The 26,617-nt window shown below is 49.2% G+C and overlaps 1 protein-coding gene across 1 annotated transcript; it reads right to left on the bottom strand.

The window, feature by feature from the left end:
• Positions 1–630: 630 nt before the first annotated feature.
• LOC131212548 (cardioacceleratory peptide receptor-like) lies at positions 631–20,887 on the bottom strand. Its single transcript, XM_058206450.1, has 8 exons — positions 20,384–20,887; positions 20,181–20,300; positions 5,079–5,214; positions 2,223–2,420; positions 2,043–2,138; positions 1,813–1,977; positions 1,454–1,745; positions 631–880 (listed from the first exon to the last, which is right to left on the bottom strand). Exons 1-8 carry the CDS (start codon positions 20,885–20,887, stop codon positions 631–633), a joined length of 1,761 nt encoding a protein of 586 aa, XP_058062433.1.
• Between the last annotated feature and the right edge of the window lie 5,730 nt (positions 20,888–26,617).

Here is a 26,617-nt window from a genome sequence, read left to right as displayed (position 1 = left end):
TGGGGCACGGGGCGGATCTATGCTTCTGAACAGTTTTCCCTGGGCCCGAACGAGACCCGTGCCGAGCCCGCTCGAGAGCTTCGAGCAGTGGGTGCCCTCACTTTATCGTCCGCCTTTCAGCGGGACCGATGGGACTGAAAGAGTTTCTAACTGGTGAGGGAAAACGGTTGCTCTGAACTTCTGAACTGTGTGCCTGGCCTTTTTCTGTGCTTCTGCTTCCTCTTCTCTCTGGTTCCCTGCACACTGTTCGTCTGCATAAGTTAAGGGTCCGATTTGTTTAGCTGGTGACCGGCATCAGACGTTGGCGCTGCCAAGATCTTCATCTCCGCCGACAGCAAATCCAGCGGGGGAACCGGTGCTTAGCCGTCATGTTTATGACGGCGGATCTGCAATCGTCTCCATACTGGCCACACTAAACGGTTTATCGCTTCCAATAATCCTATTTCTGTGCTGGGTGCAAACTGGAGAAGGAAATTACGTCCACCGCCGGTCCGACGGGCATCATCAACGCCGGGCAGGTTCGTTGTCGGAGCTGCCCGTCAGTCAGCGCTGGATGGCCGGCCGGCCGGCCGGCGGCTGCTAGTGTCGTTTCCTTAAAACACACTCCATAAGATTAATGTTCGGGCTTGATTACACCGCGGACATGGCCAGTTCCGTTTTCGGGCGCTCGACGATAACAACGCGCGCCGGCCGCATACAGGACCGCCGGGACACGGTCAGCGAGGTGGTCAGGGTCCGCATCGAGTCGCTGCTGTTGCGATTGTGGAACCGGCCGGTCGCCCCGTTGCCCGCCGACCCATTGCCCAGGGGAACGGTGCCGGTGTCGTGCTGTTTGCAGCACCACTTCGTCGACCAAAGCCACCGGAATGGAGGCAGCCGTCTGGAATGGGAAAGCAAAGCGAGGTGAGGAACGAGCGAGCGTTTGAGGCAAATGATGTCTGACGCTGATGGTGGTCGCCCGGGCAAACTTTAATCGTTTTAAAGCACCACAATCGCTGCAGTCGTTTGCCAAATGTTTCGAGCCAGATGACGGCTCGGAGAGCCCAACGTAAGAACGTTCCATCTGCACGATTCATAATTCATCATCATAAATCAATAGCGTTCAGTGCGAAATTGTGCAAAATGATGACGATCGTAAAAGCGAGCACGTGGCAGATGAAATCATTTATATTCGAGAGAACGAACGTTCATTCGGGAAGCCGTGCAGAACTTTATCAAATGGTCTGCCTTCGCAGAAATGGTAGCAAAATATTTTTGAGTTTAATTTATACATTAACGCGAACTGAACTGAAGCCAACATAAGGCTATAGGTTATGAATTAAACATTAGCCAATTAGTTACAAAACTGATTGCACAACTGAACCAAACGGTTCATTGAGCAGTAAATCGGGAATCGTTTTGATTGGCAGGGTGTTGAAGTTGATGGACTTGCGATAATACACACTTCACTCACTTTATCATCCGGCAGACCTGCGTCGAGAAGAGACAGTAGATGAGCGGATTGGCGGCCGAGTTGAGCGGTGCCAGGCTCTGAATAAACGTGGCAATCGCGACATTGGTTTGTGTCTTGGGAATCTGCTCGAACACTTGCAGCAGATCAAAGATGATGTACGGCGACCAGCAGAGCACGAACACGATCACGATCACGATCGTCATTTTGACCGTTTTCACCTTGGCCCGGGGAATGATGCCACGTGAGCTGGCCCTCCGACACGCCAGATCGGCCATGCCGTTCTGTGCTCGATCTAAAATTGAATGAAAAACAAATAATTAATAGCTTTTTTTCGAGCACTTCCTATGGCAGAGTACTACCGGTCGGACCGAGGATGGTGCCTTTCGACCAGATCGTCCGCACGATGATGGCGTAGCAGGCGGAGATGATGAGCGCCGGTATGACAAACAGTGAACCGGACACCCAGCACATGTACAGCTGCCATCGCCAGGCATCCACCAGGTCGATCCAGCACTGCATTTTACCTGTAATTGCAAGCGATCGTATGGTATGAAGATGGGAACGATTGTGGCCAGCACAGCACACTAACCCTGTATTAGTCGCTCCTCGAAGAAGTATATTATCGGCAGGGAGAAAAGGATACTTAAACTCCAAGCAGCCGCAACCAGCTTCCTAGCCCGACTCCCTGAAGCGTGTTTGGCAGTAAACAATGACAATGACTTCTTTGAGCACCGCAGCAGCGTTCAGGTGGCAACCCGAAAGTACTTACAGCAGCCGGAAAAGTTCATCGGGTGCGTGATGGCGTCGTACCGGTCGATGCTGAGCGCCACCAGGACGTACGTCGAAGCGTAGGTTACGCACGCCTGCACGAACCGTATCGTTTTGCAGGCCGCATTGCCCGCCCGCCACACCACCGTCGTGCGCCATATGTTGTCCGTCAGAACGCTCAGCAGTCCGACGCAGAGATCTGTGAATCGTACAGAGCACAAGAAATACACAAATTAGTGAAACCAACTCCAATGTCGCACTGAATACCTTTCCCGTTTTCCCGGGCGGGCTTTATTTTCGAAGTTCGAGCTGCGAAAGCCATTCCTATTAGTTTGCCCAATAAATTCCTCTGAGCCTCCGCGTAGTCTAGCCGCGTGATGAATAGGTGTAGGACGCGCAGGATCCGTCCTATAAATCTGCTCGCAATTTACGGGTGCTTTCTTGTCCCGCACTAAGTACGGCTTACGCGTCCACAGCTCCTTGGCGTAAGTAACGAGTTCTTCTCCGCGTCTCCCGTCAGTTATGACTTCTTAACCACGTGGTGAGGGGTTGAAACGAAATGGATGGCCCAGTGGCGGCAGTCCGTTATTTTTATGGTCCCAGAAACCGGCGTGTAATTGAATGAGGTTTCGTTTGCCAGCGGAAAGAAGACGCGACATGTTTGTGGCGATGAAACCGAACAACAAATTGAAGCAATTTGCTTTCCCCAGTTAATGAACATCTCCAGACCCATTCGAAGCAAGTTAAGTCAATAAAAATCGGGTTCTCCTCAGGTGGCACGTAATATTCACTGAATCATCGTGGTCGCGAAACTATTGGAGTTGGTTCAACAACTTAACTTCCGTGTTAGTTCAAGTAAATTGAAATGGAACTTTTTCACTCAGCCAACGCAGCTTGAGTCTCGGGAGTGTGAAAGAAACTAAATTAGGTTCCGAAATGATTCCACTAGAAATACGAAACTTCATCAACCGATGACCCAAAAAGGATGCCCACATTAGTGCGATTCAGTTTAATTGAGGGGGACAATAAAATTCGACCAAAACAAGTCCCTCTCGGACAACTTGCGTCTTCCATCGAAACCACCACAAGGATCTCCACGTCCACGACGGACCAAAACAAATTCATTACTTCCCACGACAGTTCTTCGCCTTGTGCCACAGTTTTCGCTACATCATCAGTTATTGAATTTTGCAATACTTTCGCCCAAGTTTCATAACTTCGACTGCGATCGTGGGGTTTCAGGTTCCATTAGTGCGCGCTTATCTTTAATTACGCCACCACGCTGTTTTCTCGTATTGCTGCTGTACCGAGCTGTCTCAATCCTTGGCAAAAGCTGGAAGACCGTTAAGGGGGGGGGGGGTCTCGTGTTTTTTTGTTTCTCTTATCCTTCCAACAAGATGTGCATCACGACCCGTTATGCGTCTATCAAACTATTATGCTCCTTCGGCAAGATACTCCACCAGCTGCTGGAGTGGACGATTCTTTTCTCTATCCCTCTCTTCCGTTCTGATGTCCTTGTAGCTGAGCTCTCAGGCGTCCTCGGAAGCACAGTCGTTCCGGTTTGCACAACACGGCGTGCAAATAGCGTAACGCCGGAACCACCCACCCATAAACGCATCCCGTTGCGCTGGAAAGACATTAAAGTGCGCACCAACCGAACGCAAAGCAGCATTTGCTCAGTTGGAACCAAATGGCACCGAGAAAAAACAAACAACGGCTTCAAACAAGAGCATAATTTGTATTCATCACCGTGGTCCGTGTTTACGGGATTGATGATTGTGTCTTCTTTTTCCGTTTGTCTTTTTACGACGCTTCCTTCCTCTGTGTGCACGTCTACTGGCATCCTCGGCCGTAAAATGGGACAACTCCCAGTTTGGAGCGGTCTTTCGGAAGGGGCGAGGGAAAGAAAGTAAAACCCTCCGCCACAGTGAAGGATGATTCAACTTGTGTTGAACCGCAAAACTTTGACCCTATTTCAGGAAGTGCCGCTCGCAGGATGCGTAGTTTCGGGGTTTGTCTGCACAAATTGTCCGTACGGTCCCATAAAAGCATCGTTTAAAGTAAACACGCTTCGCTGCTGCTGCGCTGCAACCGGAACCGTCGTCGGAATTGCAAGAAATTCGATGGAAGCGGAATTTATGGGCAAACTTTCGGTCGCTGCTTTATGAGCTGCCTGCACGGCGGATGACCGAAAATGGCATGATTGAACGCTGTGGTGACGAACGAAATCCAACACCCGCCCAGCACTGGGGCGCGCCAATGTTGTTTTACGAGCGAGCGACCTCAGTCCTGACGGACCGCTTCGCTTAAAGCTGGACTGATTATCTAAAAAGAAATCGAACGCCCTGCAAGAAGATTAGGTATCAGATTCCGCAAACCGCCGAAGAGGTGGGGTTTCTTTTATGTTCCTCGAAACTCTTCGAACGTCCGCGTGCACGAATATTTGGGGCTCCAGAGATTAGGTCCAGCAAGAAGATTAACGGACTCTCGCCAACCCGGATTTGCTTCGAGTTGCCGACAAAAGTTGGCGAAGTAACCGAAATTTTCGAATTACCCTAAGTGGAGTCCTTCTTTTCTGGGATTCGGAAGTAGGGACAGTATTGCTTGATAAGCTTCGAATCGCGTTATGAAGACAGCGGAACGCCGCGCATGAAGGTTTTGGATAATGCGAACAACGGACAATCCTCCTCAAAATAATCGTCGGTTTATAAATTCCACGTTTTCGATATTTATTGGGCTCCATAAGCCTCTCTGGAGAAATTCTGTGCATTTAACAATCTAAATTTCAGCGTATTTATCCGAAATCGATATTTTAGCATCAAAAAGGATCTGAACCGTATCCGTACAACTTTCTTACCCGCAATGGCCAGTTGCTTGATGAAGAAATTCATCCGTGATTTGCGGGTCCTGTTCAGTGTCAGCGTTACCAGCACGGCCGAGTTTCCCAGCACTATCACCGTAAACAGCACCCACATCACAGCGAACTGTTCAGTCTGGAAGGGAGATAACAAAAACAAATAGTTAAATATAAAGCATTTTATTATTAAGGGATTATAAATTAATGTTCTTGTTTTTTTTATGTTGTGCAAAAAGTACCAACAATTAATGGCGATGGCGCATTGGTTAATTCCTTCGATTATTCTGAGGCTTGCTTCGATTATTCTGACCTACAGACGATGCAACTCATTTGACGTTCAAGATTTTACACTTCAAGAAAATGAAAGCAACAATCCAAGTAAACTAGTTAAGTGTAATGTACTCGAACAGACGACATCGTAAGAAATTAATTTATTAACCCCCTATAGGAAGCACTTCCAACTTCCAAAAAGAAACATTGAAATCAATTTCTTTCATAGACAAAATCATTTTCACAGGTGAGATAATGTCACGACATCCCCGAAACGATTATGCGGCTCCATATTCTCCAGCCCCAGGCCCCAATATCCCAGATTGACTCGGTGGCAGCTGGTGTAATGCGCAAAAGGATTAATATTCATCTGCTCCCTGCTCATCTGCAGTGAGGTTACTTGGGTCAGCATCACGTTTCTACGGAAGGTTCGCAAGCTTCACGCTCTGTTGCCGCCCGGGGGTGGGTAAAACTTTCACAATCACATCATTTTAGCACACTTCATTTAACGTGCGCTTCTTCCTGACTTCAACGAAGGCCCAAGATAAGAGGACGCGCGAGAAGAAGAAAAAAAACACGAAAACCCGTACCCACCCAACTATGGCCGAAAGCGAAAGGGACAACTTTTCAGCACCCAAGTGCCAAGATGCACGACAGGCGCCTCTTTTTAGGTCCGGAAGTTTGTCTTGCCCAAGCCCACAGCCCACGGAACAGGAAGTAACTGTCACAGTGCGTTCTGTGCCGTGGAAGGAATTTAATCAGTCTAATTGAAACTGATGCAATTTAAGCTGTGGGTGCTTCCGGGGCCATCGAAAGTGGCGCCTCACTCCGACACGGTCGGACGTAAATGAGTTGGCTTGACGCGAATTTATGAAAATGGAACACCAAATGGCGGGCGTCTTTAAGAAATTGAAAATGATGCGAAGCTGGGACGTTCTGACCCAGCATATCTGGGTCCCAGTCCGGTGCCTGGGGTCGACCGAAGTGGACCGAAAGCAATTGATTGAAGGACCCGCTCGTCCTGTTAATTAGTGTGGTTGGCGATAATTTGACTTGCGGCCGGTGGCGGCGTGTCCCGAGCGCAGACAATACGACGTCACGCACTCTCCACGTCTCCACGTCGGATGGTCTGGTTTTGGGTGCGCTGGTGGTCTGGTTTCCTCGTCGTTGACCGAAATTGATGGATAATCAGCAAAAGTGGACCATGTTTAATGAGCCGTGCAAAGTGGCCGCGATGCGAGTAAGCATCTAGCACGGGGGTAGGAGCTTGATAATTAACAGTAAGCGGTCGGGCGCCGTTGCCCGGACGACAATTTGACATCGGTTCGGTTGAAGGATAGCTTTCTAGACAGCATGGCGAAAGAATTCTTAAACACAGGCTTATAAAAGAAGAAAACAAGATAAATGTATTTTCCTTCACAGTAACTTACAATTAATCTTATTCGAGAAATAGGAGCCCAACCTTCTTGGAAGAGGCGTCCCTTCGCCCAGGGCTCATTTCAAATTGCTTCCAAACCGTAGCTTCCAATTTTGGTCAAAAAACGATTCCTGTTTCTAACGCTTTTGCCGTAGCGGAATTTTCGAACCATTTTAACCAGCATTGCATCGAGCGCATCGGCGTAGGTTTTACCGATGTCACACCTGTCCACTCAACTCAATCACACCGGATGTCAGGTGCATCACCGGTCCGCCTGGTGTGTTGATTAAACGAAGTCACTGTCAAATTAATGTTGTCCATTGTGGTGCAGGCGTGGGTCGGCAGCAGTAATTATGGGCTGAAAAATTATTCCGCATAAATTTACGCCCCATTTGAGGGCTAAAATTAAAACCCACGTAAACTTGGGAATCTTTTCAGCAAGGGCGAAAGAGAGAACGAGAGATTGATTGGTGCACCGATCCGCAGACCGGACGCATTTGATTGACAACAGTTATAAGCACAATTGGGAACCGATCGGTCCGAGTTACAGAGTGCAATTATCCGGCAAATGGAACGTTATGTAAATAGATTTTGTATCGCGATTTTTACCTTATCTGGTCTTTACTGAAAATTTAATCAATTTTCGTTAAGCAAAATATTTGGGTCGCACTTATTGCATCGCTTTTATCTTATTTTAGAAGTTCCATAAATGTTTCTGCAACGGCCGCAGAAGTGTGTCCAGATTCCTGGGTCGCCCGGTTTCGCTTCCGTCATTCATGCAGCGTGAGCTTTGGTAGTGGAAAATGTAATCTTCTTGCGAGCCATTGGACCGCCCGCCGTGACCGTAATGAGCCCGACGGAGACCAGGACGGAGTGTCGGGACGCAACCGCGAGAGGAAACAGTTCGTCAAACTGTACCATAAGCAAAAAAGGCGCGAACCTCTTCGTCGCATCGATTTGGTCCCTTGGGAGACAGCTCGCCGGACATGCTCGCCGACAGAAAGTGCCGCCATCCCGCAAGGGCACGGACACAGCGAACCCCCCGGAGCCCATGTTCAGCAGAAAAGCCCCATCCATCTCGCGGCAACCGAAGCGGCAAAATCCAAACGAAACATAACGGCGTTTGTTGGAGAAAATAGTTCGACACAAATTTCCCGAGCCGCGGTGCTTGCGGTTGAACTCCTCGGCCGGAGGAGTTCGCTGGAAAAAGCCGGAGCACAAATTATTCATAATTAATTAAATTGCAATTCCTCAAGGGCACGAATGTGGCAGTGCACGCGGATAAGGTAATTAGATGGTCAACCCTTCACCAGTGGACGAATTCTTCGCTGGTTCGCAGGGCATCGCCTGGAAGCGTCGTGGCACACCACAAAAACCGCACGGTAAACCTCCACGGGGAGTCGCTCGACCATTAACCCATCCCTGACCGGCTGACCGGCGACGTCTTCGGCGACGTGTTCTCCGTAGCCGCGAGTACCACTATATATGTCTCAATTTTCAGAAGCTGTTCCCCGCCTGCCCGGTGCATCTCGGAGCGATTCTGACGAGACCATCCGTTTCGCGAAACACAATAGACTAACGATGTCCCGCTGAAGAAAGTCCACATAACAGACCGCAAACCACGGACCACAAACCACGCTGGCCACAGAAATGCGTCCGCTTACAAACTATGAAAGATTATTTATCGTCGGCGGTGGCTGCGGTGATATCGGTGGTCACCGGCGGGCCTTCGACACCCGGGAGAAGCCTTGTGCCGAACTTGGGTACGGTGAAGCAAAACTCGTCCGAAGAGGAGATTCACGGAGAGGCCTCGGAAACACCAAACGCCACCATAAATTGCGCGACGAGCCACAGCAAGGAAGTATCGCCCGAGAATCGCAAGAAGTTGCCTCATTTTGAACCACGGGTCCGAGCCTGCTCCACAGCAAGGTCTTCTGGGCCGCTTTTGTTTCGTTGCCCACCAGTGCATTCTGCGGACGAGAAACTGGAGCACGTTGTATCGTAGATCTCTGACTTTGGGTTCCTGGTCTCCGCACTTACGGAGTGCGGCGCGCAACTGAAACAGATAGCCGATCTCCGAGGGCACTCGCAGGGCTCCGGACGTCTCTCCGCACCGGTAAAGCGCACACCGGTGCGTAGTCTGGAGTTATTTAACCCGCCCCGGTCCCATATCGTCGTCGACATCTTTCAGCCCGGACCTGGGCCTGGGACGGCATCATTACGGTCCCCTCTCTGTCCGGTCGCGACCGTTTGTCCCGTTCCGAAAAAGGAATCACGGATGCTGATTGAGATATAATTTGTATGCTGCTCCAACCACTGCTTCCTGCCGAGCGGCTTCGTTTTTGTGCGATTCGTGCGGACTGGACGTGGACGGAAGCTTCGCCAAGATGCTTTCGAGAGTGAGCTACGGATGGCCACGGTGCCACCTTCCGGTCGCAATGGGGGGCGTGATTTACTGTAGTTGATCGTACAGTGACCTATGATTGCCACCGGATTTGCATACGGGAAAATAACCGTATTCCAAATTCGTCCACTGCTTGGTTGGGCCAAGTGGGTCACCTCGTGGGTCCTATTGTTTTCCAGTGATTTTCAATTAAAATAGCTAGAAGCAAGCTTGCAGGTTGGTCGGTCAGATCGACTCGAGGAACAATCGAACGGAGCTACCGTGGCAGAAAAGGAGCTCCGTTGCCGTTGCTTGATCCATCGCAGACACGAAACCCACCGAGTGCACATTTTTTAATGGTCTCTTCAACTACTCGCTTCTACTTACTGTTAAGCTACATGCTAAGCTACTCAAAGAAAGACCCATTTCGTGCAATCACGAACAGATCCTGCCCCTTCTGGTTTACGACTTGTTTCCCTAGTCACGATGGACAACATCCGATAATAAACTTACGGGCCCCACAATGTTGGCATCATTAAAACTTCAACGGTCGATGGAGTTATCAATTACTCGGTAATAATTGGTGCCCTCACGTGCTACGTGCCACAATGTGGCGTTACAATTAATGTCTTTAAACCATATCTTCACGAAATCAGCCGTACAAGCCAGCCGTGCTCGGATTCCTGCTCGTGGCCGGTGACGGCAAAAGACCGGTCAATCGAATGGCATTGCCACGCGACTGACTGACCATCAAATGCACGCGCTGGCAAGCGGTGTGCAATTAGATGCTTGTCCAGCGACGCAGGACCAACTCGGTCATCATCGTCGTCGTTGCAGTCACGCAAACGCGAACTATACTTTGTGTAGATCGCGACAGCGCAACATACGCCTGGCCCGAAACCTCTCGAAAGGGCTCGGAACCGAAGCGGCCCGAGACGCTCTATTTTTAATCAATTCTCCATTACATAAACATAGTTTTGCCAATTGTATCGACTACCGGGGGCTTCCGGCAAAACATCGGTACGGCACGCTTACACCACGTGATCGTCCGTGCGTGGGCCGCACCACAGAACTTCTGAGGAGTTCTGAGGTGGAGAAAAGTTTTGCATGTGAAAATTTTCATCCTTGGCTCGGTGCGGACCGTGTGCACGGCAACGTGATACACAGGAAGCACCAGTGGCCAGGGACCAGAAGGGCTGGAGAGCCTTCGACAAAGGATGCTCGGTGTTGCCCACCGAGAAAGCCGATACCGTGGTATCGATTAAAACTTTGTATAGGTTTGTTAAAAGTTGAGCACCGAAAGCGGTTCCACTCCAATGCTCAGTTCGACAGTTAACTAATTATTCGGCACCAAGAGCTCCAGCCAAAGGCACTGGGCGTTGAAAGGATGTGTGCGAGTTTGAAGTATCGTTTAGAATGTGTTAGAATTTTCCACAAAACCGTCTGCTTAAATGGGCCCCACTGGTGGTTGGTTTCCCGTTCGAAGTCATATCAACGGAACCACTAATTCCCGCCAGCCTGCGGTACGGTGGCCACATCATTACAGCTCGCTCGAAGGATGATGGAACGTGGAACGTGCCCGTAACCACCGATGCATCGAACGATGCAAACGGTGGTCGATCGATCGCGTAACACGTTACGTGCATCGCCGGTGGATTATTAGCTGATCAATCTGTTACTGTATCCGAATGGACATTAGATACAATTTTAACTGACCACCACCCGGACCTAAATGAGCTCGGTGTACCCGGCCCAACCCGGTTCCTGCTCGGTGCATGGGAACATTTAATTATCTGCCCCATCTGGCCCATCGATTGAAAGTTCCCGATTTGGCAACGATAAATTGTCGGTTACCTGACGGTTCTGGATTATTCACTACTTATGGAAATCCGAGCCCAAGTCCGGACGGCTGGTTCATTTATTAAACATTAGCACAGCTGCACAGGCCGATGCCGGTGCCGTGGTGGTAATGTTGCACTATCTTGATACCGTGCGCCCATTAGCAGAAAGAAAAGGGTCTTCTGCCAAGGAATGCCGAGTAAGACGAGAGGCCACGCGCACCAAGTGTTGCAGGATGCACCACCGACGGATGATGCGTTTGAAATATTCATGAAACCCTGGCCACCGGGCCGTTCCGTGCCGGGGGGGACGATTCCGGTTCGGCGGTTCGCACTTCGGTCGCACTTACAAATGGCCACATTAAATCGTGTGGCCCGCGCTCGCGGAATACGTAATGGGGATCGCGGTGGCTTCAGGCATTCAGGATCAGGAAGTGCGCTGCGCTGATTGAATCGGCCATCCGACGGCCATCCAGCGTCGAGTATTCCGTGGGGCATTTTGTTAGCATTGCAAAGCGTACTCGCACGCACGGTGTCCAATGTCATGTTTACAGCATCGCCTCCCATCGGTGGCCCGCCGGCCGGGAATGGCCCGGATAGATCCGGGGCGTTAAGCAACTGTGCCGCTCCACATTCTTTCATGCGCCCCGCTACACGGCTCCGGACAATTAGTGCACGATCGAGGGTGTTTCTAATTATGTCAATAATTAGCTTTTCCCACAGAATTTTTCACACCCCATGGGACGACCGAAGCGACGCCGAACGCTCGCCGAAAGTCTCACCTTGAACGGTACGAGCTTGTTTTTGTTTTGTTTAATGAAAGCGCCTGCCATTAATCGAGAAGATAGATACCTTTTGCGAGTCTCTTAATCTAAAAAATAAAATTTAACGAATATAGGATAAAGAATTTTCAAAATGTTGTTGAATATTTGACCGGTCCCAATGGTCCCACGACTAATCCCAATGAAAATCTACAAAACACTTTTCACCAAGCGTCTGGTTTCGAGTGTTTTCGTATTTTCGTGTTCAAGTAATTTTCACATTTCATCAACAACCCACCAATTGTTGAGAGAACAACGCATCATTCGAAGCAAACGTTAACTGTATTCTTGAAATAAAATTTAACTTGTAATCAATTTTGTGAAAATGTACGATTAACTCAATATACGATTAACTCAACAGAACCATCATCAGAATATTCATCAGAGGGCATAATTTAATGTAGTGCAATTGACCCGTATTGGTTCTAGACGATTGTTTCATTTCTCTTTCAATCATTCTTTCAATTCATTTCAATCAATCAATCAAAACTCAAGTGAACCAGTTACGAAAATAAATTAATTTTTGTGTAATAAAGATACAGTTACTAATGAAAAATTAATTGTAACAGGCGAATGTGCTGCGTTTCGATATTGGAATGATGAAACGACCCGATTGACAGCCAAGCCATTGTGCACTCATAATCCGCTGCTAATGAGTGTTTCGAAGGGGCATAATTCCAATGCAGGGCGTTTAATTAAAATTGAAACTCCCTTTTGCGCAGATAAAAGGGTTTCTCGGTAAATGCGGAACAACTATTTTTTTTTATTGGTTTGATTACAACGACCCGGCCGATGACCGGCACGGCGTGGATTCGCCTTCCCACCCGATTCATTTACAGATGATCACGTAGCCGCGATCGTGCGCATAACTCCTGTGCAGCCGTGGTCCTCCAGGGGCAAGGTTTGTTGGTTGGAATAATAATTAACACGTATCAATGTATCAAATGCGCGGCGGCATCGGTGAACCGGAATAAACACACTCCAGCGAGGAGAAGCTGGGGCAAGCTTAAAGGCAAGATTCCTGAGCATAAGTCGATGCTTTAAGGAACGGCAAGCCGGTTTGCAATTACGCAGGAACCGTCCAACGCCCGTTGAGGCTGGACGAGACGAGGCGATCACAAACGCAATGCGCCCGACTTCTGTCCATCACGTTGCGCAGGTGCCACCGACTACTGTTCAGAAGCAGAAGCTGTCGGTTGGTGCGCCACCGATCACCACGATCATTTCCCATCGATGGCGTCGAAAAACCTGGCCCTATCTGGTAGTTTCACCTCAACTTTAAACTACCATCAGCCAGGAAGCAAGAGCAAGAGTGATCGAGAACGTATCCCGTTTCGATCCTCGGAACGGATGGTACTCAGAAACTCACCTGATGCCGATGAGGGCGTTAGATTCGATCGCTTTCGCGTCAGGAAATTGCAATCATTTCAGCCGGCCAGACGTGCTCCCCAGCAGCTAACGGTCCACCCCGAGACGAACCGAAAGTAATGAAGTGTTCAACAGATTAGTTAATTAGTTTGCCGAAGCCCGTGCTAGCCCTTTCTTTCTAAATTCTTGACGATAATGATCACAAATCAATAGACTTCAAGCAGCGGATGCGGTTTCTTTTTGCAGACCGACCGACCAGGAGCGGACCGGACGGCCTGGGGAGTGGTTGTCCGGACGTCCACTCCAGTGCGCCCTTAATTGCAGTGGGATAATTGAACAAGTTTTTGCACTGTTTTCATGAATTCCACCGACCTCGGCGGGAGTCCCGCCGATGCCACGAATGCGCGTATGACTGCGTGTGTGTTTTTTTTTTTTCGTTCTCTCCGCCATTCGTCAAGCGCGAACGAATATGAAAGGACGAAAAAAAATGAGGAGCATAAAAAAGTGACAAGCAACTATCTATCCCCCCGACCGAGGGCCGAGGACCAGGCATACCAGGGGAGCAGATTGATCACACTGAACCACTTTGGTTGGCACTGGCTCGTCTGGCGGACGGCCCTGATGGCCCTTCGATGGGGCAAGGCACTTAACGGGTTTGCGAAAACCGTGGTCGGGCCGGGCCGATGGCAGACGTAGTCTCCTTAAAGCAAACCACGAAGGGTGCTCTAAATTCCACATTTGTCAGTGGAAGCGCAGAACCATTTCCAGGCAAACCAGCCGGCTCGGGAACCAATCCGTCGGCTTGTTTGCTCGTTTTTCAGTGTGATGGATTAAGAAAATGCAAAGTTCCAAATGGTCTGTCCACTGCGAGAACATGAAGAATTCACTTGCGCTACTGATTTGACTTACTGTTTCTCATAAAATTAGAGAAGGAGAAATTGTTTAAGTTTTCAGATTAAATCTTGAGCCCTCACTCAGTGCAGCCCTGGCTTGGCATAGTTGACAAATTTGCACAACAACACCAGACGAAAGTCCCACATCCTATGCCTGTGGCGCACGCAACGGACAGTGCGTAAATGAAGTCCCCTCTCAAGTTGGCCCAGTGGAGCCCGATGTGGTCAGCGCCCGAAGCGAAGTGGAGCTTCCTCCTGGAAGTGTCGTCGGGAAGCGACATCAATTTTGCGCAAAACAGCAGCATGCTATTGGTCGGTCGCCTGTCGGTAGCCACACACTCGGACTTCCCCGGAGGCATGCTGGGAAGCGAGAGAAGTCGTTGAGTCGTCTTACATTAGAGTTGGCATGCAACACATATGCACCGGCCGAACCCGTGGTCCTGCCGAAGCCGGATTTTATTGCCACCAACAGTGAGAACTTCTGTTCACGGGGCCACACAGAAGACCACCGCAAGAAACATGATGATGATGATGATGATGATGACGCATCGTAAATTGACTGCTGCTGCTGCTACTTTTCTGTCTCAACAAATTATCGCCCCATGATGCCGGTATAATCGCCGGTGCATCCAAGAGTAGCCCATTTCACCTCAAAACTCGTTCCTCGGCCTCTCTCTCTCTCTCTCTCTGTTAACCTGACACTCCGTGAAGTCTGGCCCTGGGAAAGGCTGCGGACTGCACGCCCGGCCTGAAATTCAAATCAAGATAAATGTTGAAATAATCGCCAACAAGCATGAAATCGATGAAACACTCGTATCCGACGGGGTTGTGGTTTCTACCCGGGACCGAACCGGGAGTCACATACGATTAGTGTGCTACCGACCGGGTTATGCTAATTCCCAGCGGAGCATTACACATCTGCTTTCGATCTGCTCTTTTGCGCGGCCACGTGGAGCCATTCGGGAAGACTTCGGAATCGATGAAATCATCGAGTTGAGAATTTGATAAGCGACCGCCAGGAGGACACACGTTTGTGGTTTTTTCTCTTGTTCAGAAGGCCCTATGGGCGGGGCGGGTAAGAATCGGCAAATGCAAACAGACAGCCTCACTGGCATCCCTCGACAGGATAGCTCTGCGGGGCCGGCTTACGGCGCCCTTCACGCCGAGCGTTTACATTCCCTGTTATGCTACGCAAACAACGTTGGGCCGGCCGGCGGAGTTTGCCTTCGTTCGGAGTACCAGCCAAGTCGCCGTAAGACGTTTCCAAAGTGTCAGAAGCAATCAACTAAACGGTGCACAAGTCGCCAACTACATGGGTGGCCACTTGTGCCTGCTGGAAAAGGACCGTCTGGTTGCTGGTAAAACTTTCCGTTTGGTAATTAGCACGATTAAAGTCGGACGGGACGTCGCAAAAAGTCGTAGGCAGACCAAACTATTCCTATCGGGTTCTGGTTCAATCCGGCCTTTACGAGCATAATAAATTATATTGTTTATCTAATAATTGATACACTCAAAGGTTTAATATTGAAGTCCATTTATCGAACCGACTGAGCCGTTATTGCATTTGACAGCACGCAAACTATAATATTAAATTTAGTATTGGTTTTCCCAATACGATCCAGCAACCGTTACTCACGATCGTTTATCGATCGCTGCTCATAAAAGCAATCATTTTGCTTCCTCTCTAGAAGCCACATCGTTCCACATGCGGGGATTATGTTGTTAAAATGTTTTATTATGCACACAATCCATTGAAATAGCATACGAACTCTTCCCGGCCCATTTGTGGCTTTAATTATTTTCTTATCGTACACCAACCACAAGAATGGTCCTTGAAGAAGAATTCCAGAATAGGGGTTTGTGCTCCGGACGGTCCGAGCAGGAAAACGGCCATAAATTTATGCTGCCAGCGTCCGGGATCCGATCGAAGTACGCCCTAAGGGATGCAGCCTACACCTGGCAGTGGCCGCCGGTGCCACTGGAAGCCGATTAGCAGTGTGTTATCGGATTAGCAAAGGCAGCTGCTGGCGGCAGTTTTTGTGGTCTGGCCCGAAGTCTCCCCGATGGTCCTCTCTGCCAGTTGGCCGACGCAACAGGTCGGCATTGTCGGCGTCCGGATCCGATGGAAGCGCACCAGTCCATTAACCGTTTTATCCGACCAGAGACACTCCCGACACTGCCAAGGAACGATCCGTTTCAATCCAGCTCTGTGGGGCCAACAAAACGGGAACGGACGCCATCCGACGGTGACTTCCAGTACGAGAGTGATTGGAAAGCGGGCGCCGTGCGTTTGCTCGAATCGAATAGAACATCTTCGTCCGGTTTCTTTCGCCATTGGCTGTGGGTAATGGCACTCATAAGATAAACTGATTACGGACGATATTACAGACTTTGTTCATTACCCGGGAGTCTTTATCAGTATCAGCTGTGTGCGCTATAAATTATGATTTACGCCACTTGAACTGAATGAGGGACTGAGGGATTGAGGTCAATATTTGCACTCTTCCTACCGACAGCAGCTTAGTTTACCTGCAACAGATTGGGCCCTCTTTAACAAGAAAAAAAGAAGAACAGTCTCAACTCGATTTGTTAATTCTTAATGATTAAGAATCATTTTAATGCATAACCATGCTTCAAGATATGAATTGGAGGTAGTGGCGTTTGTTCTCCATTCCATTCGTTTCTTGTGCATTCAAATCTAACGCCACCATAATGGTTTACGCAACGCAAGCTACGCACGCCGGAAGTTGTCCCAAACGGCATGCAAATTACTTCATTTCGCCGGTCGAAATGGTTGAGGCCCGTGGCACTCCAAAGAAGACCAAGTCCGGACGGATGAAAGCCTTGTTATAGCAGGGGCAAGCCATATGACTCGTATTGCAATTCTTCACCGAGTGCTAGGGTCCGCTCGTTGAACGGTAATTTAATTCATTGGTGGCACGTCGGTGGCGTCAGCCATTTGGTGGCCTATTGTTGATGAATTTTAACGAGGGTTTGTAGTATTCAGATATTATTTCCTCTTTTTTCTATCAGTTAAAGGCAAAGGAAAGCAACTTCCAGTCTGTACAATATGGCTAGTTAGATTATCGTATAGAATAAATCTCAATTTTTGAACATTGAGAATAAAAAAGATGTATTCGATAAAAAGACACATTTGATACAAAACGCAACCTAAGTGTCGCTACAACAAAATTGCACATAGAATAAAAAGTACAGCTGCAATAAAATCCACTATCAGAACTTCCAATATGGAGTGCCTTATATCGAATTACATTCGCCTCTGCTAGTAAATGAAAGAAAATTGTTTTCAGATATGGCCATTTTTAAAATCCGTTCATTGTTTTGATTGCCCCAAAAGCTGATCCGAAGTATCCTCGCACCGCTTACTATCCCAATTTAATCCTTTTAACCCATTTTAGCCGAGGTTACCGCTACAACATGCTAACTACGACTGATGTGGCCAAATGGAAAAAGGCAAAATTCAATTATCGGTCCACATACACGACCTTATTGACCATCCAACGGGCCGTTGCCTCCCGAACCGACGGACAAAAAAGGGAAACGTCCTCCGAAAATGGCACGCATCGTGAAAAAAGGGCCCGTTCCTTGATGGATTGGACCAGAACTACCTGCCCAACCATGGTGGTTACCATGCAAAATAGCGGGCAGTTAATTGTTTTTCCGTGCAACGTCCGATCGAAAGTGGTGGTCGTTGGTCGCTTTGAACTCACCAACAGACACGTGGGAACTAGATTATATTTTTCACTTCGCCATCAATCTATCAGAATGACTGCTGAAGGTGGAAGTGGCAGGGACTACGACGGTCATCATGCTCCGTTGAGGACGATTTCTGTAAATTAAAGGTCTCGCATTCAACCCAATGTTTCCGCTCACCGTCTTAATCACCGTGACCCGTGCTGTGTTGGCTTCACTTGACGCGTGATAAGAAACAATGGTGTGAAACGTTTCAGTGTCCACCAGAACACCACCGGTGGTTGGTCGCGCCGTTTAACGGCACGTTACCTACGGTTCCGGTTTCCGGTGCTCCATCAACACCCGTGCCAGGGGGAAACCCTCCGATCCTCCGCTTATTCCACCGAACTGATAAGCAATTTTAATTGGTTCTAGCTGTTGCTCGCGCTGTCGTTAGCGGGCGATTTCCGCAATCGTGGGCACCACGAACTAGGTTAAGTGACTTTTTATGAGCGCGCCTTCAACGACGTCGATAGTGGTTTCGCCTTTCAGTTTTCCGGTTGCACATCGACCTCCCGAACCCGACGCTGAAAGTCATGGAACTTCCGATGTGCGGGTAGGAAGTAAAAGTTATGGCTGGCTATAAATTTTCACGAATGGGAAAATCTGGCCGCACCACGGAAGCGACGGAGCGTCACTGCGTGGTTTTTGATAACTAATCGTTTCTCGGATCCAGCGATCCCCCAAAAGCGGTGGGTTCACCCTGTTTAGATGTCCTTGCGCATACTACGCCCCGGCGATGCACGTATGGGGCGTACTGGCGCCAGTCTGGCACGGGGAGTCGTGGCCAGCGTCTTTGGGCGACCAAGTGCACTGGGTTTATTAACGTTTCAGTTTCTCCGGAGATGGCATCAAAGTCCGACGATCGACGATTTGGTATCAATAAAATTCCCTTCGGGATGCCCATTTTAGTGGTTTGTTTGTGGATAAATCCGGATGCACATCGACAAAAGAGGAACAGCACGAAACGATTAGCCATAAAGTGTTGTCGAACGCTGCCAAAGACGAAGGAGCATTTTTTTTTTTGTGCTGTTAAATGGAAATTTCAATTTTACGTTTCAGTGTTTTAGAACTGTTGAATCCGCCTTTTGAATAAGGTATTCATTGGAATTATAATCAGTTGTTAATCGTTTTGGATGCCAAGAATAATCTATCAGTAAGGATACGTGAGGCTCGATGATATCCAGTTGAATAATATCTATCTAGAGCCATTAGAATTGCCCCCCAATTCAGCGTGCATCATTGACTACAGATTGCGGTGCTTTCGCTACCACATAAATCCCCGATTTACATTTTTCCCAGCTCCATTGCCGCTGACCAAGATATGGATTTTTCCTGTACAGTTTTCCAGCAAGCTTCACGGCTGAATTCATCACCTACGGAGCGTTGCTGAGCTGTTGCGGACCAATGTTCTGCTGCCGCTTGCCTGCTTGCTATGAATCAGAAGCTTAAATTCCTGTAGAAATCCTCGAACCCTGTCCTGCCCTGTGCTGAGGCGTCGTCCTACTAACCGAACACAATCTCTATAAATTATTCCGTCTAGACAAAATCAATTCAGTGCAGGACACTGCGTCGTAGTGCCTTCCCAGAAGCGCCGCCGAACAGTAAATGCATCGGTTCGAACACACACAAAAACACGTGCAAGGCGGGTCAATGATAATGCCGATAGCTCCTTGGGGTGGTGCTTCACCCCTCGAACCTCAACCGTACGCTGATGAGCCCGGCGATGCGAGCCTTGGACGAAGGTGTACGGCCAAAGCACGCGTCGCGTCGCGCAACTTGCAAAACTTGCCCCGTCACCGAGAGCCGGGAAAAGCCTTTGGCAGTGTCTTCTGAAATTGGGCTCCATGTTCCGATGCCGAAACTCTGGTTAAGCTCGGGTGATCGTTATGCTAACAACTATCGGCAAGCAGCACATGCCAAGATTGCCGCCTCTTCCCGAGCCGGCAAAATTAATGCCAGCGAGTAATCCAATTTGTAGTGCCCATGTGACATGAGGCGGATCAACCTCGAGTGGCGGATGAGTCGCACGCAGATTGGAGGATTATTCACGACAACAACACGTACTGGTTCGACGAACTCACGGAGTGCCCGAGGAAGTGCGTAGAAGGTTATGAACTTCGTGAAGCTCGACAAGCACTGGCAACAGAGAGTGCTGCACGCTGCCGGCGTGGAGTCACTTTTATTGAAACTGTCGTGCCGTTTGAGACGTATTTGACAGGCTCTTCACAGGCGAGCCTCCAGAAGAGCCTCCAATTTGGAGTTCGCCAAATTGGATGTTGACATCCTGCCGTCGTCGGCTGGCAGACTGAAAGTAACCGTAGGTTACCGGTGCCACCCAGCGCGGGCGTAAACTTACCTCATAAAAGTAAAAGGAATTTATCTCCTCACCGCGGGTTCCGTTATCATCCGGCGCTCCATTGGTGGCCATCAGGATTGCCAGCCCGAAGCCGCTGGTCGCGGAAGGCGCTAAAAGGACCTGTAAAAATTTACGACTCCATTCGGTGAGCAAAAATGGACACGCTAACCTGGGTGGGGGAGGACGGAAGTGCCGATGCCTACCTGCGATAATGCGGGAGTAATGTTCATGCCAATGACATCGTTCGGCACGGTACCGACCGATTGGGAGCCGGCCTCGGAGTGTGCCAGCAACCCGATGGTTTCCGTTGTCCCGGCGGTTCCTTCGTACGGTTCCGGTAACGATGTGCCAACGTGCCAACTCCGGCTCCGGCTGCTTCCACGCTGCGAATCTTTATGGATCGTTGAGGAGCCGTTAAAAGCCAACCGAATGTCTAATTTCGTACCGTCACCGGTTTCGGGTGCAAATCTCGGATCGATCAATTCCCCCGAGCCTAGCGTGCCGTGGCGAAGCGTTTCCAGTACGTCGATGGCAGCACGCCGACTTCGAAAGCTCGCCAGGGACCCCGGCACTTCGGGACCACAGTCTGGAGTCGTCTGCAGGGTCGTTGATTCTGCACCGCGCACACTGCCGAACGACTCGGAGGGTTCAGCATGGCACTGAACGCTGAGATGACGCAGATAGGCCCAGATGAGAATCGACAGCATGTTTCCGCGGGCAAACACCCTCCGATGGACATCTCCACGTAGCGGAATGGCTGCGCAATGCTCCCACAGGATTAGTGGCAAGCGGATCTGCAAATGAATATAAGAATAGTGATTACAAACTTGTAGATTTCTTCAAATAGTCTGACATTACTAGGGTTACAAGAGGTGGCCAAACCACGAGGAACCATAGAAAACAGCAATTCTGTGTTCTGTAATTCTGTTTCTTCAATTTGCAACACTGCAAAAAGCTGCGACCACTCGGGGCCAGAAATTTGTGGCCACTCATAACGCAAAGCCAAACCATCCAGAATAAATATGTTTCGGACAGAGTATATTTTTGTCGTTTGTAAAGAAAGTAAGCCAAAACATGGCTCTCGGCGGGCAAAAAACGAATCCACGCGAATTCGTTTCACGGTCCGGGACCAAAAATCCCTGGTTTGCGGAGCATACTTTTTGCATCGTGGCCAAGCATAATTTGGCCTCGAATTTCGGCACAAGTTTCGCCGCTGTACACTCCACGTACTTGCTGAGTTATTTATGAGATTTGCCTACAAATGTTGTTTGATTTAGCTCCGGCCGGCCGGCCGGTCGATGTTACTTTTCGCGGATGATTCCATAAATGTGTGCCCCTCGAGGCGTTGCGTAGCAACTAGTGACGTCCTTCGGTACCGAACTATGGCCAACTTTTTCCGGCACCAAGCGGAGGCTTCCTAGGAACCGGTCCCAGTCAGCCGGTAGGAAAAACTTTGGCAAATATTTGCGCAACAGCACCAGTGCCAAGTGTATCGGTACACCGGTCACCCGAATCGTTCGCTCGTACGCCATCAAATCATGATGCATGAAGTGTGAACGATGTTTGCCGCTGTCCAACTGTCTGCGGCATCGAGAGTACGGTCCCTGGTGGCCACAACATAAATCTCTCGCGATTTCCCGCGATCCAACTCGAATCGCCAGAATCGCGGCCACTCCTAGAGCAATCATAAATAAGATGAAAGATGGCGTAACAAGATCCAAGAGGAGTGGACGATACTCCGATTCATCCCCGAACCGAAGGACCGATCCAAATCGATTCGCCTTTCTGAGCACCTGAACTACATCGCGCGCAACAGCATCAACCACCACACGGCATCACGAAATGCAATCGCAATCCTGCTGCGTGTGGCCGACGTGTAATTACGTTTGCGACCGGCCGGCTGGGTTTCGTATGTATCGAGAAAATTAAGTGAGAGTCAGGACTTTAGGAAGAGCGTTGAGATAGCGTTGCTGTTCAACGCAATTCGAAACTAGCCATTCACAAAACTGAACTAGTATAGTAGTCACTAGGACTACTAATGTGGCAAAAAAATATTGGGAGTTCGCTTAAAACTCGAAACATCTGTCTTTATTCTTTTAAAACTGGATCATTCCCTTTAAAATAATCCCTTTAATGATCCGCACTCTAATTCTCTCATACATTTATGTCTACATTTATTCAAATTTTTGAAACGGTCCTAACAATTCTTTTTAGAAATGGTCTTCAACACATTCTTCGTTTCAGCTCCTATCTCAACTAATTACTGTAAAAGGTGTCCTCGGATCGGTCTGTTGATTTTGTGGAAAAACAATTACGAAATGATCATGAAAATATGATGCAAAAACGTGCTCGTGAAGCGAAAACTAAGAATTGTATCTTTATAAATCCGATCTTTTTGACGCACAGCAAACTACTATTATTCAAATAGTATCCTTTGTTGACAGTTTGACCACTGGAAAAGAATTCATATTTGTGAATTTTCCACAATAGTCGAAGGCAAGTGGTTTCCGTTTGGTCCTCTTTGCGAAATTTGTTGACTTATCGCTTTTCGATCGAATGTAGAGCGAAAATGACCCTTCAAAATAGAAAACAAAGAAATGAAGATATGGTCCAGAACTACTCACTAACGACCCATTTGCGTGGGTACGCTAGAGATTTTCTCCACTTACGACCGGAATGCTTATTTACCCATCTTCCTATCTAACAGCGCTCTCCCCGGAGAAGTAGCGATCGGTTCTGAAGGGCGCATTCTTGCGAAAGTCTGGGCCAAACTGCACCGTGACGGTCTAGAAAGAAACTTAATTGCGCATAATTTGTCTTTGCCCCGGGCACACTCGGGGACGAGAAGAATAGTGCCACTTCCAATCTCCGGAGCTCGCTCGCCACGACAATCAGGGCAGAACATCCGGATGGTGGTGCTGCTGCTGAGCAAAGTATCGAGCAAGAATGTTGCACGCATATTTAGTCGGCGTGGTGCGTTGCAGCGGCGAAGAACGTGGCGAAGTATTTCCCAGCTCCATTTCCCAGTGCGCGCGGCCACCGCGTAGTGCTCGAGAAAAAGACAACACGCCGTGAGCGCCAGGAATTCGAGGGAAACATTCTCCCCCGCCAGTCCCACGACCACGGCCGTCCACCCGGCCCAGCAGCGGCAATCTGCCGCTAAATTGCATGCCATTCCACAGAGTCCGATCCTGCGCCCGGCACCGTTCGAACACGGACCAGCCAGGGTCTACAAAGTCCACAATCGGCGATTCCGGAGATGATTCCTTCCTGGACCTGGACGCGCAATCGGTTGCTTGGTGAAGTGCAAAATAAATCTGGAGGTAACGGGTAAAACAACACGAGGCACCGTAGTCCATCACAGTGATGGCGCCGCAGCCGACCACAACAACAAACGACAATCGTCGGTTGGCGGAAAACGAATGGCTTACAGCGTGGCAAGATGATTCACGACTTTCCGATGCAATTTAGTCACATTTGGTTGTTTCGCTCTCAGCAATGGATCGCTTCTCATCGGCGTCATCGCCAACGACTCAATCCAGGCGGTGTCGTTCTTCGGAGTGCCAGCAATTAACCGGTAAACAAATGCTCCTGCGACGACGATGACGAACATGCTGACACGAGTTGCCGGGCGCAAGACGCGCAGTGCGCCATTCTTGGCCATTCGCTCACCGTTGCCATGGGCCGGCTGTTTTTCTCCGTTTTCTTGCGCGCCTACAATGCACGCTCTAACCCTTACGGATCCTGGCGTGGGATTTACATTTTTCCACATTACACATTTCAATTAAAGTCCATCGGCCGCGCACTCCTTACGGACGCCTGGTTGGCGAACGTCATCGGCGCAACATTCCTGCTGCTGCCGTGCTGTTGCTGTTGCTGCCGCGGAATGAAACTGCTTCACTTTGAAGATTTGCTAATTGAATAATTAAATCACGCGTGCAGCGAGGCGGTTCCGAGAAGTCGGAGCACCGCTACACGGCCACGCAGGTTCGTGCGCAGGGTTTCGGGGAGGTTTAACGAGCGACGCCAGGTCGACCGACCGGATGGCCCACCGTCTGTGTGGTGTTGTCGAATATATAAAATCTCGGTCAACAAATCGGACGTGAAGCATGCTAAACGGTGCCCCACCCGTTCGGAACAGATCGGATGTTGACCGCGGGCCGTTGCAGACCGTTCGTCGTACAGGGTGCCCAATTGCGGTTGGAATTAGTATTGGCCATTACGTTGCCGAAAACACAGGAAATTTTTTCACAAACCACGTCTTAATCGTAAAATATTAATCGCAACTAATTACTGAACGATTACGAAATGATCACGAAAATATGATGCAAAAACGTCCTGGTGATGCAAAAACCAAGAATTGTTTCTCCATAAATCCAATCTGTTTTGGTGCACAGCATTACAGTTTGTGCCATTGGGTCGACTCCAGATAAGTTGATTCATTTGGGACGATCCATCTAGGTTTGAAGGGAACTCGTTTGATCCATGAGTATCTAAAAATAAGGTCAGAGTTTGAATTTTTTCCCAAACCGCGTCTCGGCACGTAAAATATTAAACCAACCAACAGTCAGTCGAACAGTTTTAGCCTCGGTTGTGATTGGTTGCACAGTCAACAGAAGTGACACGTTTGCGGTACACCCTGTGTCAATAATCCGAGCGATTTGAAGCGGACCTGTATCATCCGTCGGTAAAGTCGATTCCAGGACTGCCACGACTGACTGGCACCCGTTTGATTCATACCTCTCCTGTTCGGTCCTCCGGGTCGCGCAGAAGCTATTTTCGGTCTTCGATCTTCGTGTACTTGGCGCTACGGTAATCGCGTTTTCCATTCCCCGTGAGACGCGAGAAGGGTACCCCCGGCCAATGTTGATGGGCTGATGGGAGGACTGGGGATGACGAATATTGCAAATATACAAACAAACGGACCGGAGCACTCCGGATGATGGATTCACCTTCGGCGAAGCCCGGTCCTCCCGGGGGCCACATCGGTTGACAGCGGGACCGAAAAGGGTCCAACACCAGCGTGTTTGTGCAATTTAGAAAATGGGACGAATGGGCCCATTTTCCCAAAATCATTAGGTCCCACTGGTTTGAAGTATTAAAGTTGCCCACTTCTGGCTAAACCGGTCCAGGAGCGTAACGTCCAGGATGGAGCCACATGTCAGCCACGTCAAACAAATAAACAACGTTCGTTCGAGCGATCATTAAAAGCAATCCGGGAGCTCCGATAAACAATGTTTCCATCATAAACCGGGACCCGGTTGGTCCAAAGCCGGCTAGTTAGCGTCCGCCATGAGGGAGAAAATTTATTATTCTTGGCAGCCGAAAACACGTCTACGAATTTGTGGTCGTCAATCAGTGGCCACGTCTTCGGCAAACAAACGAAACGCAAATTGCAAAAAAAAATCGTCGGAGCGCGTGCCCTAATGTTTGACACTTTCTGGCCGAGACCCAGACAGGTTAACTAGCGAGGGGTCCATTGTGGCGCTTCATGGAAGTGTCAGAAAGTGTTCTGATCAGCAAAAACGCCGACTGCCGGCTACAAATACAGCGCCACATCTGTACCGTGTAATTTAATGTAAAAACCGCCCCAAAAAAGGCGCTGCCATGATGTCAATTTTGGACGAAATCATTACTCAACAAACAATGGCTGTCCACACACAGGGCTATGCTGGTCGTCGTGCTGGGATGGAAAGGAAGGCCGCCGCACCGTCACCGAATCGATCAGCGGCTAGCCAGCTTTTTGCGTCCCAGAGCCCACTCCTGTCCCGCGGGGTGGACTTTCTGGTGCTGGAATAAAAATCGGCATCCTTCCCCAGTGGCCAGTGCCGCGGTGCCGGTGCAATATTGTGACTTCATCAAAGACACGAGTCCCCCGTGAGTGGTGGTGCTGTGAAGTGAAAAATGGTATCAATTTGTCACTTCAAAGTTACTCCGAAAAAACCAGCATAACCGTCCGTTGCGACCGGGCGCAGCCATTGACTTCTGGGTGTTGCCTGTTCCGCTGTCACTGCACAGAGTGTAGTGTGTAATCTGTTTTTATTAACTTTCGTCGATTCAATTACGAACGCAGATTGTTCGGCCAAAAGGCACGAGCATCGAAGAATGCGCCAACCGATCAGCGGCCACAACAACGTGTACGGTAGAATATTAATCATTTTTTGGAAACTACAAAAATCGGTGGTCGGTTGGAAATTTAATCAGTGACTGGTGCAGCACCAACGGAAACTACTTTTATGCTGAGCAAAACACATATCCGTTGAAAGTGGTGCCGAACTGTTAACAAAAGCAATAATTGCTTTGCAACATTGTAACTAAGCGAATTGTCGAGTGTTCTCCCAGAGTAGGATATCAAAATGGCAGACAGCAAGAATGTAATGTAACGGGTGGCGGATGATTAATGATGATCGCAGCGGTCGTTGGCAAAACTGTACAAC

This window comes from Anopheles bellator, chromosome 2, assembly GCF_943735745.2.
Source record: "Anopheles bellator chromosome 2, idAnoBellAS_SP24_06.2, whole genome shotgun sequence".
NCBI lineage: Eukaryota > Metazoa > Arthropoda > Insecta > Diptera > Culicidae > Anopheles > Anopheles bellator.
This window is presented reverse-complemented; position numbering and strand designations above follow the sequence as displayed.